Here is a 17468-nt window from a genome sequence, read left to right on the forward strand (position 1 = left end):
CATCATACCATGGATTCCTTGGTGGAGGTCTCTGGTATCCAAGTATGGATTTTGCGGCTGTTTGCATGGAGTGGGCAATGCTTTGCCATTGCGCTGATATGTTATCGGGATAAGGAGTGCTTTGATTAAGCAATTGGGCTAGTTGAGTGGAATATGCTGTGGCTATCTGTTGTGATTGCAGCTTACCGATGTCTAACTTTCGTGTTGTGTCTGTTCGTACTTTGTTTGCTACGCTTAAGCGGGTGCGTACCTTTGCTGCAACAAGGCAATGAGATTTGTACTGGATTAATTAAATCCAGTTGAGGATTTACGGCTAGTATAAATGAGCTATTAGATGAGTAGGTTTGGCTGGGCAGTTAAAAAGCTGTTTTGTGTCGTGCGGGCCCATGCCGCATACTGGGCAGATGTCTTGCACGGCACGATCGATTTCCGCCCAATAAGAATTTAGGCGACTGCAGTATCCCGAGCGTAGTTGAGCCAAAACTACTCTAGTTTGTCATGGCAGCTGACGTTCCTCAGCTGCGATAGATGGAGGATGTATTTCGAGGTCTTTATTCACACTATATTTGCTTATGGTCTTAGCAACTGCATCCGTGTGAATACTATTTAAACCTGCTTGATATACCTGGTGATCTAGGGGTTCTCTCCTATATTGGTGGACCTCCCTCTCTAGAGCATGAATATTCTTCCTGATATGCCTGAATTTGTCGGGCCTAGCCAACAGATGGTGATTGGGATGGCTCTCGCGATAACGCCCAAGCAAGTTCTGCAACGAAAGCATCTCATTGTTGTGCTTTACTGGAAGAATCTTTGCCCCCTCATGTAGATGGTCCACTGAAGACTTGAGGAGGCACCCTGTTGCTTTTCTCAGGGCGGCATTCTGGCAAGTTTGAATCTTTTTCCAATTCGTATCACATAATCCCGGGGACCAAACTGGCACCACATAGCTTACCGCAGACCGACCTATCGCGTTATTTGTGGTCAACAAGGTTTCTTTATCTGCACCCAAGTGCTACCGAATTGGGACGTGAGGACCTTGTTCCTACTTTTCAGTTTGTCGCATATAGCTGTGGCGTGCGCGCACAACTTGATTGTATGTAGTGTCGAATGTGACCCCTAAAATTTTGGGGCAGTTTGTGGTCGGAATCTGCTACCGTCGACCACGGCATTCAATTATCTTCCAAACTGCACTGTCCTTGTGGTGAACAGAGTGGCTGTAGATTTTGTGGAGGAAATCTGCATATTCCTCGAATGGAAAAAGGTGGTAAGATCGGTTAAATAGTTGTTCAGTCTCTCACAGATGTCATCAGGATAGCTACCCGACGCCAGGATCGTGCAATCATCCGCATACATTACGATATCGATGCCGTCTGGAGTAGAATTATATGGGGCTATATCAAAACATATATGTACCTACGTTCACAATTTTTGGTGGAGAAGATGCATAACCAACAAAAAATCAGCTTATTTATTCTGAAAAAAATGGTTAAAAAACTCAAAATGTCGAATATTGGGAGATACCGTTGTATGGGGTAATACCAAAACATAGGCTTTTGTCCACAATTTTTGGTAGGGAATGTTTGTGACTACTGCGAACCCCAAATACCAAATTACACCTAATTTGGTCGGAAAGATTCAAGATATATTTTTTTGAGACTTTTACAAAATTATAGGGAAATATTCAACATTTAACAGAGAGAACTTAAAATTGTTGAGTATTATTTTTTTTTTTTTGATAATAGGTTAATAGCTACTTGCTTGGGATAAGTGATTTCATAAAAGAACATGTATGGGTGTTGCTCTCGACATTTTGTCTGATAAAGTAGTGGACATCGCCATAAATACAACTTAAACTAATTCTGCGAAACTCAAAATACCGCATTCTACAATCAATTCTACAAGACAGTATAGAAGGAAAACGTAGCAGAGGAAGCCAAGAGATGTCCTGGCTCCAAAATATTCAACAATGGACAGAATTCCGAAAGCAGAAAATTTAATAAGTGTCGCAAGAAATAGAGAATTATTTTCTTATTTTGTCAATGATATATAAAATATTATACATGAAATGTAATATGGTCGCTAACATTCGAATATCGAATATGCAATAAAGAAGTAGAAAACTAGTTCTACTTAATTCTAACTTAAAATTAAATAAATAAAGACAAGCTATCCCCTATGAGAGCCAGGAGTTGTAAAAGAGTAAAAATCGGCTGCAAGCGAAGATGTTGGATTAAAAATCATTCGAAACATTTTCTCTTATTATACCAACAGGCGACAGATAGTTCATATATGACCAGCCAAATTCACCGTCTGAGTACTTTTCTTTCACAAATTTCAAGCTCTCGAACAACCGAAGGAGAAATGCTGAATATGTCCCCATTGTTCTCACCAGCATAACAAGGACTTCCTATATTAAAACATTTCAACCCGATTTGACCGTTAAAAAACGATTTTAATGAATCATTCAACAAATATTTGCGTTTTTTCATATACCCATTGGTTGGCAACACTAATTGGGGGGGCCTGTTTGTTTTCTTTCTCTCGCTGTGTCTGTCCCCACATTATTTTGCTCCATCACATTCTCTATTTCTCCCCATATGTTGAACTTAACAATAATAAGAAGCGCATAAACGAATATGAGTTCAGTTTATTTTGAGCAGTTGACAAATTCGCATTGAATTGAGCGGCGTTTATGAAAACAAACCAATAATAAAAGATAGAAAGAAAAACAACAATAGAACACAAAGAAGCAGCACAACATATTAACATATTTTTTTGAGATAACAAGAAGAGCATCTTTTGTTAAAGAAACAAAAAAACGAAGCAATTAATTTAAAATTTACAAACTTAAGAAGTGATAAAAAATTAAGTGCTCCCCTATTTAAGGCAAAAAAACACAAGAGAAGTGAAAAACAACAACAATAGCGCACAACATCAAAGTGTTTCATTTTCATTGCATACAATACAATTTTCTACAGCCTTTGTTTTACACCTCCATAGAGTGTGACGTTTCTCAAACGACCAACCACCCAGCAAAATGTTCGATGCCAAAGATGACATTCAATCATGGGTGCAAGTGATCTAGCATGTCATCTTTTTAGCATCTTCATCAATGAATTTTATATGAGCGTGGACCCCAAAAGATGACGTTCTTTTCTGGATCCTAAGCATGTCATTTTAACCAATGCGTTGACATGTCATTTCCACCAATGCTTTGGCTTGTCATTTCCACCAATGATTTGACATGTCATTTTCACCAATGCTTTGACACGTCATTTTCACCCATGCTTTGACATGTCATTTTAACCAATGCTTTGGCATGTCATTTTCACCAACCCCTTGGCATGGAATTTTCATGTATTGTTTGGAAAATGGAAATGCTGTATTGAAATATGGTTTCCATGAAAAACAAAACTCTTTATTAATTAAAACGAATTCATGAAATAACTACAATTAATTTATCAGTTTAGCTTTTCAAAAGTTTACATACAAAATTGCAATGTAATCACCACCGCTGCAACGCAAAAGATTACTTCCTCCGTTCTCCGCAACTGATATTCTTTCATCTTACAAAAGGTTTTTTCAATTATCTTCCCATCACCAGTTCAGATTTCGACATGGACTCCAAATGCACTCCTTTAAGTATTTTTATTTCGTAAATTACTATTATTTTATAATTTTGTTATTTTTTAACAACATTTTGGTAATTTATACTCTTTTGTTTAGTGACGGAAATATGTAGAGATCTACAAACCGGCTTGCTTTAGGGATCTCTAAGAACAAAATGTAACGAACGGGGAGGAGAGACTTTTTATGGAAAATGCCATTTATGCTTAATTAATTTATTTTTAATTGTTTCTTTCCAAAAGTAGTTTCTTCTTTATTTTCAGTTTCTTGTTCCTTTTCGTTTCGGACTTTTTTTTTTCAAATTCCAAGAAGCAAGATTTGATTGATTTCATTCTATGTCAGATTTAGAACAGACAAGGGAACTTTTAAAATAGCAATGTGTGCAGTCCGATTCTATTTTTAGCTCGATGGTTGGGATTTCATATAATACCAATTGTTTAGAAGTTTTAGTTGTTTGATATGCAGGAAATGTAAGACAACATCACGACGACAGTTCTAACAACTTTGGTCTGTTCCAGAAACTGCAAGAATCTACTTATTTTACTACGATAACAATTTTTCCTTTATGTTATCGGAAAAAATAGTAAAAATTAGTAGATTTTTGCAGTACTGGAACATACCAAAATGAAAATAAACAGGTATGTAAATAAAAACACAAACATCATCTCTATTGGATCGATGGAATGGGTACAAATGCTGATGAAAAGATCGGATCTTTCACGACTTCCTTTGCATTGGTTCAAATCCTAATGAAAAGATCGGATCTTCCACGACTTCCTTTGAACCAATGCAAAAGATGACATGAAATCACGTCATCGCAAAGAACCCCTTCCGTCAAATTTTGCTGGGTATGTATATAAAGTAAATATTAAATGATCTACCATTATAGCAAAAACTCAGGAAATAAATAGAAAAGAACCAGTACAATTAAATTTCATGAGATTCAGCATACCTATAGATTTTTCGCTTAAACATGGACAATGAGTGATCAAACGCTTTAAGAGAAGGTGCAAGATTGTTATACACGCGCGCAATCCTAACAAGAAATGATTTATCCAAAATTGTAGTAATTCTTGGCAAAGTGATTTGTACATTCCTAGTAGACCTCCTACTAAACGAAAACATCTTATAGAAACACAAGGACCCCTCAATTTAACGAAATTACTAAAACTACATCCAAGGAAACTCTCGACAAACGGCACAACTACCACTAAAGACTTCAGGGTAATACATAAAAATTGGCATTACTAATGCATGGACCGCGCTTTCGTAGCGCGTATAACGTATAACGCGTATAACTTTATAAGTGCAAAGTTGAATATATTATTGTACTAACAGAGTTCTCAAAAGTCAGCTTGTCATCAAGCACAACGCCCAGACAATTAAGCGTACTTACAATATCTATACCCAGCAAAATGTTCGATGCCAAAGATGACATTCAATCATGGGTGCAAGTGATCTAGCATGTCATCTTTTTAGCATCTTCATCGATGAATTTTATATGAGCGTGGACCCCAAAAGATGACGTTCTTTTCTGGATCCTAAGCATGTCATTTTAACCAATGCTTTGGCATGTCATTTTCACCAACCCCTTGGCATGAAATTTTCATATTGTTTGGAAAATGGAAATGCTGTATTGAAATAGGGTTTTCATGAAAAACAAAACTCTTTATTAATTCAAACGAATTCATGAAATAACTACAATTAATTTATCAGTTTAGTTTTTCAAAAGTTTACATCCAAAATTGCAATGTAATCACCACCGCTGCAACGCAAAATATTACTTCCTCCGTTCTCCGCAACTGATATTCTTTCATCTTACAAAAGGTTTTTTCAATTATCTTCCCATCACCAGTTCAGATTTCAACATGGACTCCAAATGCACTCCTTTAAGTATTTTTATTTCGTAAATTACTTTTATTTTATAATTTTGTTACTTTATAACAACATTTTGGTAATTTATACTCTTTTGTTTAGTGACGGAAATATGTAGGGGTCTACAACCCGGCTTGCTTTAGGGATCTCTAAGAACAAAATGTAACGAACGGGGAGGGGAGACTTTTTATGGAAAATACCATTTATGCTCAATTAATTTATTTTTAATTGTTTCTTTCCAAAAGTAGTTTCTTCTTTATTTTGAGATTCTTGTTCCTTTTCGTTTCGGACTTTTTTTTCAAATTCCAAGAAGCGAGATTTGATTGATTTCATTCTATGTCAGATTTAAGGGGAGTACACACTAACAGTCAAAACTGACAGTCAACGTACATTTAGGACAATTTTCCGGCAAATAACATCTTTTATTTAGCTAAAAACGTTTGAAATACAATATTTGCGGTATTATTTAGAGATTACAAAAGAAATTTTTCAGTTAGGCTTTGATATTCACGAAATAGACCTCGATGACTGTCAGTTTTGCTTGTCAATGTGTAGTATACTTTAGAACAGACAAGAGAACTTTTAAAATAGCAATGTGTGCAGTCCGATTCTATTTTTAGCTCGATGGTTGGGACTTCATATAATACCAATTGTTTAGAAGTTTTAGTTGTTTGATATGCAGGGAATGTGAGACAACATCACGACGACAGTTCTAACAACTTTGGTCTGTTCCAGAAACTGCAAGAATCTACTTATTTTTACTACGATAACAATTTTTCCTTTATGTTATCGGAAAAAATAGTAAAAATTAGTAGATTTTTGCAGTACTGGAACATACCAAAATGAAAATAAACAGGTGTGTAAATAAAAACACAAACATCATCTCTATTGGATCGATGGAATGGGTACAAATGCTGATGAAAAGATCGGATCTTCCACGACTTCCTTTGAACCAATGCAAAAGATGACATGAAATCACGTCATCGCAAAGAACCCCTTCCGTCAAATTTTGCTGGGCAGCCCAACTAACCAACATATTGTTGGACGGTAGTTAGTGTATCTGTGTGTGGTAGTGGATTGGATACTTGCGTGTTTCCAAAAGTTTCTTTCGTTCTTTTACTGCAAAAGTCCAGTCGGCACAAATAAAACGGGATCATTCAACCATACATCGTCTGCAAATTGAATTAAACGAGAAGTTGAACTAAAACATCTGTCTGTCAGTCGTTCGGTTAATCCTTGTCGCTTTGAAATCCTTTGCAGAGAGATTGCGATAGAACATTCCGGTTTCGTCGTTACTAATTTTTGCAATATTGTTGACGTCGGCATTCGTAAACGCCAGTAGTCCATACAAGTCTATCTTTGAATTCCTGCCGGTTACTCGCATTTTTTTCTAATACCAAACGTAGGGAGGGAGTGTGTGCGAAGTGAATTGGGGTGGTAAAGTGATTGTGTTTGGTGATTGCATTGCATTGTGTGTCGACGCCACTAATTCACGGTGTTGCTAGAGAAGAGGAGATCCATAGCAGCCACAAACTTGTATGCTCGTCGCGTCACTTAAAGTATTGTGATTTTATATCTTAAATACAAGTTTGTCTGTCATTCGCGATTTTATATCTTAAATACAAGTTTGTCGGTCAGTCGTGTGTGTGCAACATTCCAAATAAAAGTTTGCGTTTGAATAGCAATAATTAAAAACAGCAAACAAAAAACAAAGAAAGTCCAACAAAATAGGTGAATTAATCCCCTCGAAGCAACAACCAAGAGCTCTCTTCTTCGTTGAAATGCAAAGTTATGGAGATGAATGCTTTCGAAGCTATGGCTTCGACACTGACATGGAATTGGACATGAATGGCGAAAGGCAGAATATTGGAAAAACAAAGTCAAGTAAGTATCTAATGCGTAGATTCATTCGTATTCGTTAAGAAATTGAGTGGGAAGAGATGGGCATTTTGTTGAGAAGATAAGCAACTCGTTAGGATTAGGGTCATTTCGTGACGAAAATTACTTTCAGGTAATTTTCTGTATTCCTCCTCATATTTTTAAAACTGAATACAATTTTGTTAAATTTGTTCATCTATATTTCTCAGTAACACATCAGAAGGTATTGTAATTGTTGAAATAATTACAACACTATAGAAAATTCAGTAGTCACACGCTCAATTTTTGCGGTAAAGAAAATTCAGTTTTTGGAAGAGATCGGCGAAGAAAGGCCCCCTCTATACTTTTTCGTTCCCGCTCTCACCCAAAAACTCAATTTTTTTACCGCAAAATTTGCGCGTGCGACTACTGAAAAAGCAAACCACTAGTACCTCTCAGATCGGTTTGTAATTTTGTATCATAGTCTTTGGTACCCTGATCATTTGATTTATAGTTTTCCTAATTTATCGTTACTATCGAATAAAATTATCTCAAATTTAAGTTTAGACACAACGGTGGGTCTTGTGAGTACTTACCTTGCGGTCTACCTCACAGTGCTCTTAACGCCGGGTGAATACAATGCGTCTACCAACACCCCGCACAAATTGTACGAGTTCCAAATCGCTTACACGTATTTGGATGTGATCGTCTCTTTGGTTAGGAGCGGAGCCCATCTACACTCCTGCCTTTCTTTGGGTCAGGCACCCGGTTGAAATGCAACTCCACTTTCAAACCGAAGCTGTAGCCGTAATTTGTGTCCTAACCACAGCCGCCGCGATGCTCCCACAAGTAGGCCAACTGCCAGGATAGATCCAAGAGTCTAGGAGCACCTGGCATACCAGAATATAGCCTCCGGTCAAGCTTTGCAGCCAAAGACTACTACCAGTTGGAGTCCAACCAGTCCCGGACTGGTGACCTCTACAGACAAACAACACAGGACCGCCAACAATGAACATGCTGTCCTCACGGATTGCACGACATCCACACCAAACACGATGCCGCACCAACACGCCCAATTGTAGAGATGACTACGTGGGGGGATTCCTCCAACGAGCAAAACTACTTAAACAACTAAGGGTCCAACAGTCTCCAAGTGCCCTACTGAAATCCCACCATATTGACTTAACCTCTAATTTCATCATAGTATGTACTGGCATTCCGTCAGTATATGACTCCAGTCCAGTACGAACGTTGCGCCACGAATAAATTCGTACGTCAACCTCCCTTTGACACTGTTCGTCACTTAGTCCGGCAACTATCTGCAGTACGTTTCTGAAGGATTACACTGCGCGCCTAATATCCCCTTCCAGCAAATCAGAAGTCCCGAGCCAATCCACCTCAGAAAGTTGCAAGCCACGCATCAGCTTATACAACTAAACAGCCCTACATCTCGCTTCCAAATCAAAGAGCAGGACGCCAAATAACACCTGTATTGCATCCTCGGACACATGGTAACATGTTTACACGAAGAAAGCTTTCTCCGTCCAACAACAGACTCGGGTGCACCATATGTTGTACAGGCAACAAAAACCCCACCATATTATGGTAACCCCAGTCGGTCCGCAAGATCCTTCTGACCATACCAGCTACAGCTGTCAACTTGTCTTTCAAGCGATCAAAGTGGGGCAGTTAGTTTATTCTCTCGGCCATCGTTTTATCCAGGTACTAAAGGCCTGCGTACATAAGCTGCCTTGCCTGCTTACCTTGCTTACTTCTGATAAAAGAATAAAAAAGAAAAGGGCAACCCAGTTCGAAATTTCCTCGGCCTTCTTTATTCTTTTATTTTTATTATGTCAAAAATGAAGCAGGAAAGCAAGGCAATCAGGCAGAGCAGCTTATGTACGCAGGCCTTTACACTTACCTGACGTACTGTATGTCGTGGTCACCAAATCCAACGTAGGGAGGAAGACTGTGTCCTAATCTGCCTTTCAGCAGTATTAACTCAGTCTTATCTTTAGACACCTCTACACCGACTTGGTCAACTCCAGGCCCCACGATGTTCTAGCTCGACACGAGTCTCCCCTTCGATCATGATAAGCAGGTCATTAGCATACGCACAGATCCTGAATGTGGCCGCTAGCTCCCGCAGCAGATAATCCATCATGAGGTTCCAAATAAATGGATCCCTGAGGACAGCCGCGCTCCTCGTTTCCCCAGAACGTCTCATTGGCTTCCACGACACAGGTCCTTCTTCCACTAAAATAACTCGACCAGAGAGCAAACTCCTGAACCTAATCTCAGACAACTTAGCGATCATGCTATCCCACGAAAGGTAGTCAAAAGCGTCCTAATCTGCCTTTCAGCAGTATTAGCTCAGTCTTAGCTCAGTCTTATCTTTAGACACCTCATCATTTGCCCAGAACGTCTCATTGGCTCCCACGACACAAGCCCTTCTTCCACTAAAATAACTCGAGCAGAGAGCAAACTCCTGAACCTAATCTCAGACAACTTAGCGATCATGCTATCCCACGAAAGGAAGTCAAATGCGCCCTTAAGGTCCACAAATATGCCTAAGACATATTTGACCCGCTCAAACTGCTCTGCACATGCATCAACACGTCCACCATACCTCTACACTCGACCAATCCGAACTAATGCAGTGAAGGACCCACGCAGTAGGACTTCCTTGCCACCATAATCCTCTCCACACTTTTCTGGAGAAGGCTTACATATGTCCAATGCTGAGCAAAATCGAGAGAGAGGCAAATGTTTAGGGAGAATTAATATTTAATTTTGCTTGATGTTTCATTACTTATTTCAATATTTTTTAAACATTAATGTTTTCTAAAATCGTCCGCAATGCAAATTATTAGAAAATACAAATAAAAAATTGCATAAACTTTTTATTGTTTATGGTTCACAAAAAACTAAGAGTACGTTTTCACAATTTGCCTGTGTGCTAGCACAAAGGCGTGCTCACCCCTGCTTATGTCCCTATAGAAGTGACGATTACTCCTCACCCGATCAGTAATGGGATTCTGTATCTTATTTTTGCTGTTACCGACAAAAATCGGTAAAATTAAATCGCAAAATTGTGACTAAAAATATAAAGAAAAGTTGGCATCACTGTTTGTGTCGGTTAAGGCTAGCGACTACTTTTAATTCATCGTTAACTTACCGAAAAATTTCGTTAATTATCGAAATTAAAAGCATTTTAATTTTACCGACAATTATCGATAACAGGAAAAATGAGTTACAGAATCTCACGACAGGTGTCTGCAACCACTGAGAACGGGCTCAATATACTCAGGCATGTCCTTCAAGATGACCTTATACATCCTTCCAGTCATACCGTCGATACCTGGAGATTTTATACTCCTAATTCCGGAGGCTCCCCCTATGTTAACATATGGAAGTGATTGGTGGATTCATAATGGAGCCACATAGCTCGTCACAAATGATATCGAACTGTTTTCTGAATTTGTAAAGTTCAATAAACCGCAAGACATACAAGCTATTGGAAATGAAATTATTATTAAAGGCAATATTGAAATAAATTCGAAGTTAAGTTTGATTATTACGGATGTGTGGTATATAGTACCCGACATTTCAAGAAATTTGTTTTCAGTTTTGGCCACACCGGACCGAAATCCCAATATTAGTTTTAAATCAACTTCTACATAGTGGAGGTACGCTCTTTCCGCATAAAAGAATACATAAAGTAACTTGGATATCACCGGACTACCACACGGAAAACCAAATCGATCATATTTAGATAAGCAGGAAATGGAGAGGCTCTTTACTCGACGTACGCACCAAAAGGGGAGCGGATGTAGAAAGCGATCATCATCTTTTTATTGCAACCGTCCGTTTAAAAATAGCTTCAATAAAGAACGACGATAAGCATTCACGGAAATTCGATATTTAACGTCTAAAAATCAGGGAAATTGCAACCGCATTTGCAAACCCATTAAGAGACGCCCTCAACAACATCCCCGCTGAACACCGAACCTATGGAGTACTGTCAGAGATCTATATCTAACATCAGCCAAGAACAACATTGGATATGCCAACAGTAAAAGGAAGCCCTGGATTTCAGATGAAACTTGGACTAGAATAGAAGACAGAAAACTTGATAAAGAAGCGATACATATTGCAAAAACGAGGAATGCAAAGATTGAGAAAACAAATGAATACAACAGATTAAACCGCGAGGTAATGAAAAGTGCCCGCACAGATAAACGGAAACGCATCGATTCTATTGCAACGGAAGCCCAGCGAGCAAGTGCCACAAAGCTGTTATCAAACCGACCTTTCACCTGATGTGCAATCCTTTACATACCTAGGTAGCACTATCACAAACAACGGTGGAAGCGCAGACGAGATCGATAGATATATATATATACTAGCAAATGCCCGCTACTTCGTATGCGGAGAGGAAAAAATATATATAAACAATATTTAATACGTGAATGGTGAATACTGGAGATTCTGTTGTACTAAGACCTATTTTATTACCAATATTTTTTCGATTGTAGTCAGAATTTACAAAAAAAAAAAAAAAATGCCGTATCGCATCCCTACACAACTACCATATTTTTTATATCGATTTTCCAAAACTACGTATCATATTGCAAATTTTAGATTTGACTCCTGGCTCTAACCCTTCACTAACACAGCATTCCCTTCCAGTACAAATTTCCAAACACTAAACTTTATTTCACCCCTTCACAACAACAATCCCGCACATTTACAATGCAAGGCTCTAGCTTTAGCGGTTTCGCCGAGATCCCGAATAGGTCCGTTAAACTTTCGGCATTAAAAATGGTCATGAAAATCCACGTTTTCGCATATCCCCATATAACGGTACCTCTCGACTTAGAGTATTTTAAAAGAAGAACAAATCTATATTATCCAATTTTCTTTAAATTTGGACCTTGAAAAAAATGTCCACTTCAATCCACGTTTATTAGAAGAGATATTTTGAAGATTTAGAGTATTTTGAAGATCTTCGGCACATTTTCCAACTGAAATTTGGAATTTGTGGCATGAAAGGTTAGAAAAACTTTTTTACAAAAAATGTTACTTAATGTGCACGGGTATATAACGGAAAAATTTTTGGAGGCATTTCAATTTAGGTTTTTTTATTATCAGGGGGTAAATAACTTCTAGTTAACAAAATTGTCTCATTGGATCACGTTTTCAAGTTAACATACCAAAGCGGTCAGAACAAAAATATTTTTGAAAAGATACTTCACGTTTGACTACTTAATTTCAGTACACTATTTAGAAACGCCTTGGCGTTAACATCAAATCAATGGAACAATATTCAGTACAATTTTTCAAACTCAGAACTTTGTCTCTAATTTTAGAGTGATCTTCATAACAAATATTTTTCCATTTCGTATTTTTTGTACAAATAGCATATTTCCAAATTATATAATCCCAGCTTTGTTCCTACACCCAACACCAAATTTAGTACCTTAACTGTTTACACAATGCCAAAATGGTTTTGGTACCAACATGTTACCCAACTTTTCGTACACATATGTAAACGTTTCAAAAATTACTTCCTTATATTCAACTTATATCCTAACCCCAATTCACTTTTCCAGCTTTATCCATTCCTCTGAAACCCACTATAGTACTATTTAGTACTTTTTGTATAAATAAGTACGAATTTTCAAAACCTCCTCCATACCTCTACTCTAAACACCAATTTGCTAATCTAATACCGAATTTCAAAATTCCAGTTCTACCCTTTACAAAATCACAAATTGTGCAAAATTCTATACCATATAGCAAATAGCAAAAGGTACCAAATTTTGTACCATTTAGCACTTTTCGTACACGATTTTCCAAAATGTACTTTCATATCTCAGCTCTATCCGTTCACCTAAACCCAAATTATAGCCGAATTTCCAAAACTACCTCAATCCTGCACTCCAACAGTAATCTGTTTACGCAAATACAAATTGTGCTTCGTGCACATTAGTACGATTTTCTAAAGCTACCTCCATATCTCAATTCTATATTCCAACAACAATCTTAATTCCAAATTTCAGGATTCCAGCTCTTCAAATCCAAATCATACTAAACTCACTACCATTTAGGACTTTTCGACCTTTGGTACTTCTTTCTTACTCTTCATCAGTGACCCCCATTCCAAATTTCAAGATTCCGGCCCTATTCGTTAACCCATATCCAAATTGTACTATATTTAGTACTATTTAGTACTTTTCGTATACTTTTAATTTGAATTTCCAAAAACGTTTCTTTTTATTCTCCATCAGTGACCTTAATTCCAAATTTCAGGATTCCAGCTCTATTCGTTCACCCAAACCCAAATTGTACTAAAGTTAGTACCATTTATTACTTTTCGTACACTTATAGTTCGAATTCCAAAATCTTTCATTTTTACTCTTCATCAGTGATCCTCATTCCAAATTTCAGGATTCCAGCTCTATCCGTTCACCCAAATCCAAATTGTACTAAATTTAGTACCATTTAGTACTTTTCGTGCACTTGTAGTTCGAATTTCGAAAAACCTTTCTTTGTTACTCTCCATCAGTGACCCTTATTTCAAATTTCAGGATTTCACCCAAATCCAAATTGTACTAAATTTAGTACCATTTAGTTCTTTTCGTACCCTTATAAAACCTTTACAAAAACCTTTCATTGTTACTCTTCATCAGTGACCCTCATTCCAAATGTCTGTATTCCAGCTCAATCCGTTCACTCAAATCAAAATTGTACAAAATTTAGTACCATTTAGGACTTTTGGTACCCTTATAGTTCGAATTTCCAAAAACCTTTCATTGTTAATCTTCATCAGTGACCCTCATTCCAAATGTTTGTATTTCAGTTCTATCCGTTCACCCAAATCCAAATTGTACTAAATTTTGTACCATTTAGTACTATTCGTGCACTTATAGTTCGAATTTCCAAAAACCTTTCTTTCTTACTCTCCATCAGTGACCTTAATTCCAAATTTCAGGATTCCAGCTCTATTCGTTTACCCAAACCCAAATTGTACTAAATTTAGTACCATTTATTACTTTTCGTACACTTATAGTTCGAATTCCAAAATCTTTCATTTTTACTCTTCATCAGTGATCCTCATTCCAAATTTCAGGATTCCAGCTCTATCCGTTCACCCAAATCCAAATTGTACTAAATTTAGTACCATTTAGTACTTTTCGTGCACTTGTAGTTCGAATTTCGAAAAACCTTTCTTTGTTACTCTCCATCAGTGACCCTTATTTCAAATTTCAGGATTTCACCCAAATCCAAATTGTACTAAATTTAGTACCATTTAGTTCTTTTCGTACCCTTATAAAACCTTTACAAAAACCTTTCATTGTTACTCTTCATCAGTGACCCTCATTCCAAATGTCTGTATTCCAGCTCAATCCGTTCACTCAAATCAAAATTGTACAAAATTTAGTACCATTTAGGACTTTTGGTACCCTTATAGTTCGAATTTCCAAAAACCTTTCATTGTTAATCTTCATCAGTGACCCTCATTCCAAATGTTTGTATTTCAGTTCTATCCGTTCACCCAAATCCAAATTGTACTAAATTTTGTACCATTTAGTACTATTCGTGCACTTATAGTTCGAATTTCCAAAAACCTTTCTTTCTTACTCTCCATCAGTGACCTTAATTCCAAATTTCAGGATTCCAGCTCTATTCGTTTACCCAAACCCAAATTGTACTAAATTTAGTACCATTTATTACTTTTCGTACACTTATAGTTCGAATTCCAAAAACTTTCATTTTTACTCTTCATTAGTGATCCTCATTCCAAATTTCAGGATTCCAGCTCTATCCGTTCACCCAAAATCCAAATTGTACTAAATTTAGAACCATTTAGTAATTGTCGTACACAAAAGTACGATTTTCCAAAACCACCCTCATTTCTCAATCCTACACTTTAAAAGTAATCTTAATTCCAAATTTCAGGATTCCAGCTCTATCCGTTCACCCAAATCCAAATTGTACTAAATTTAGTACCATTTAGCAATTTTTGTACACATAAGTACGAATTTCCAAAATCACCCTCATGTCTAACCCCTACACTTCAACAGTAATCTTAGTTCCAAATTTCACAATTCCAGCTCTATCCGTTCACCCAAATATAATTTGTACTAAATTTAGTATCATTTAGTACTTTTCGTACACGTTAGTACGATTTTCCAAAACCATTTAATTACATCAACTCCACTTCCCAACCTTGATTTCCATATCAAATTCCATGATTCTAGCTATATCCGTTCAAAATATACAATTGGTACTAAATTTTGTAAATTTTAGTACTTTTCGTACACTTAGAGGTCGAATTTCCAAAAACCCTTTGGTACATCTTTCTAGATCTCCATCAGTTACACTCATTCCAAATTTCAGAATTCTAGCTCTTACCGTTTGCCTAATACAAAGAGTACCATATTTAGTACCTTTTAGTACTTTTCGTACACTTCTGGGTCGAATTTCCAAAAACCCAGCCTTATCTCACCCCTACACACCAACAGCGACCTACACCTAAAATTTCAACTTTCTAGCTTCAGGGGTTTCGTCTGGGCAGTGATGAATCAGTCAGTCAGTGAATACCTCACCTCACAGCTCTTTTATATATATATAGATATATATAGTGTTAGTTTTGCTGTAAAGTGTATATGGAAATAGATAAAAGGTAAGCATGCAAGGCAGCTTATGTACGCAGACCTTAAGGGGTGAGTACATAAGCTGCCTTGCCTGCTTAGTCCCAATTTACATTGGGCGAGTTTACTTGCGGCAATTGTCATTTTGTAGGAGAGAGAGGTGAGGCATATGGTAACCCTTTGCCTCTCAGCACCCTCTCTCACCTACAAACTGACAATTGCCGCAAGTAAACTCGCCTAATGTAAATTGGGACTTACCTTGCTTGCTTCTGATAAAAGAATAAAAAAGAAAAGGGCAACCCAGTTCGAAATTTCCTCGGCCTTCTTTATTCTTTTATTTTTATTATGTCAAAAATGAAGCAGGAAAGCAAGGCAATCAGGCAGAGCAGCTTATGTACGCAGGCCTTTAAGTTTTTCAAAAATGAATTTCAAATAAGTTCCAAAGGGGATTTACATTCTACATTTGGAAGCTATGAATTCTGACGATTCTAATATTTCTGATACAAGAGTAAGGAACGACCAAATTCGAACTAGGCTGTCCTTTTAATCTTCTATCAAAAATAACGTGCGCAAGAAAACCAGCCGTAATGTACTATAGGCCTGGGTACATACGCTGCCTTGTCTGCTTGCCTTGCTTTTCTGCTTCATTTCCGACGTAATGAAAATAAAAGAATAAAGAAGGCCGAGGAAATGTCAAACTAGTTTGCCAACCAGTTCGAAATTTGCTCGGCCTTCTTTATTCTTTTATTTTCATTACGTCAGAAATGAAGCAGTTTATGTACCCAGACCTTAAGGCCATCAGCTTTTAGACTATACAAGCCTTTAATTTTTTTACAAAAAATTTGGACTTTTATTAAACTAAAATCAAATGAAAAATACCAGCATTGAGTACTAGAATCAAACGTCATTTATAATACATTTTGCATTCCTCATGGAAAGCATGACCTCAAAGTGTTACTTTAAAAATACGTAATGCGGTCAACATTCCATACAACAAAAAAAATAGAATGTTTGTGTTTTGTTCAACTTATCACGACGCTCATGCTGGCTGCATGCTTTGCCGGCCGGTGGAATATTTTTTTTTTATTGTTGCAAAATCTTGTGAAATAATCTTATCCAGATTATGACTGAAACTAAATACTTCCCCCCATACCATTGCTATCGAAAACGATATCGTTTTCGAATGTTTCTCGAGAGTTTTGCGGATATTTTGTTCGAGAACGACACACGAGAATGAATTAAAAACGATTCACTCGTCGCTCAGTTTGTGGCAGGAAATCCTTCGATTTCGAATATCGTTAATAATATTATTAGCGAATGATTGACGATAGTTTTACGATAGTGGCGAAAAACATTTTTTGTGGAGTTTCTTGATGTTTCTGTTATGTACCTTTTCCGTTTTTATTTCTTTATGTTTGCGACGCGATATTTAACTGTTGATAAACATTG

The 17468-nt window shown here is 37.1% G+C and overlaps 1 protein-coding gene across 34 annotated transcripts in view; it reads left to right on the plus strand.

Moving 5' to 3' along the window:
• The first annotated feature begins 2595 nt into the window (after positions 1-2595).
• AMPdeam (AMP deaminase) overlaps positions 2596-17468 on the plus strand; it is an 87062-nt gene continuing 72189 nt past the window's right edge. For 2 of the 34 annotated variants that reach the window (XM_073977691.1, XM_073977709.1), the window contains exons 1-2: positions 2633-3032; positions 6523-7386. In XM_073977691.1, coding sequence (XP_073833792.1) covers positions 7284-7386 — 103 coding nt within the window. In that variant the 5' untranslated portion in view covers positions 2633-3032; positions 6523-7283. Of the gene's footprint in view, positions 3040-3465; positions 3577-6309; positions 7387-17468 lie in introns of those variants that run through there. The other 32 variants (XM_073977705.1, XM_073977724.1, XM_073977697.1 and 29 more) reach the window with 29 other exon arrangements.

This window comes from Musca autumnalis, unplaced genomic scaffold, assembly GCF_047663935.1.
Source record: "Musca autumnalis isolate F117 unplaced genomic scaffold, ASM4766393v1 scaffold_3, whole genome shotgun sequence".
Lineage (NCBI taxonomy): Eukaryota > Metazoa > Arthropoda > Insecta > Diptera > Muscidae > Musca > Musca autumnalis.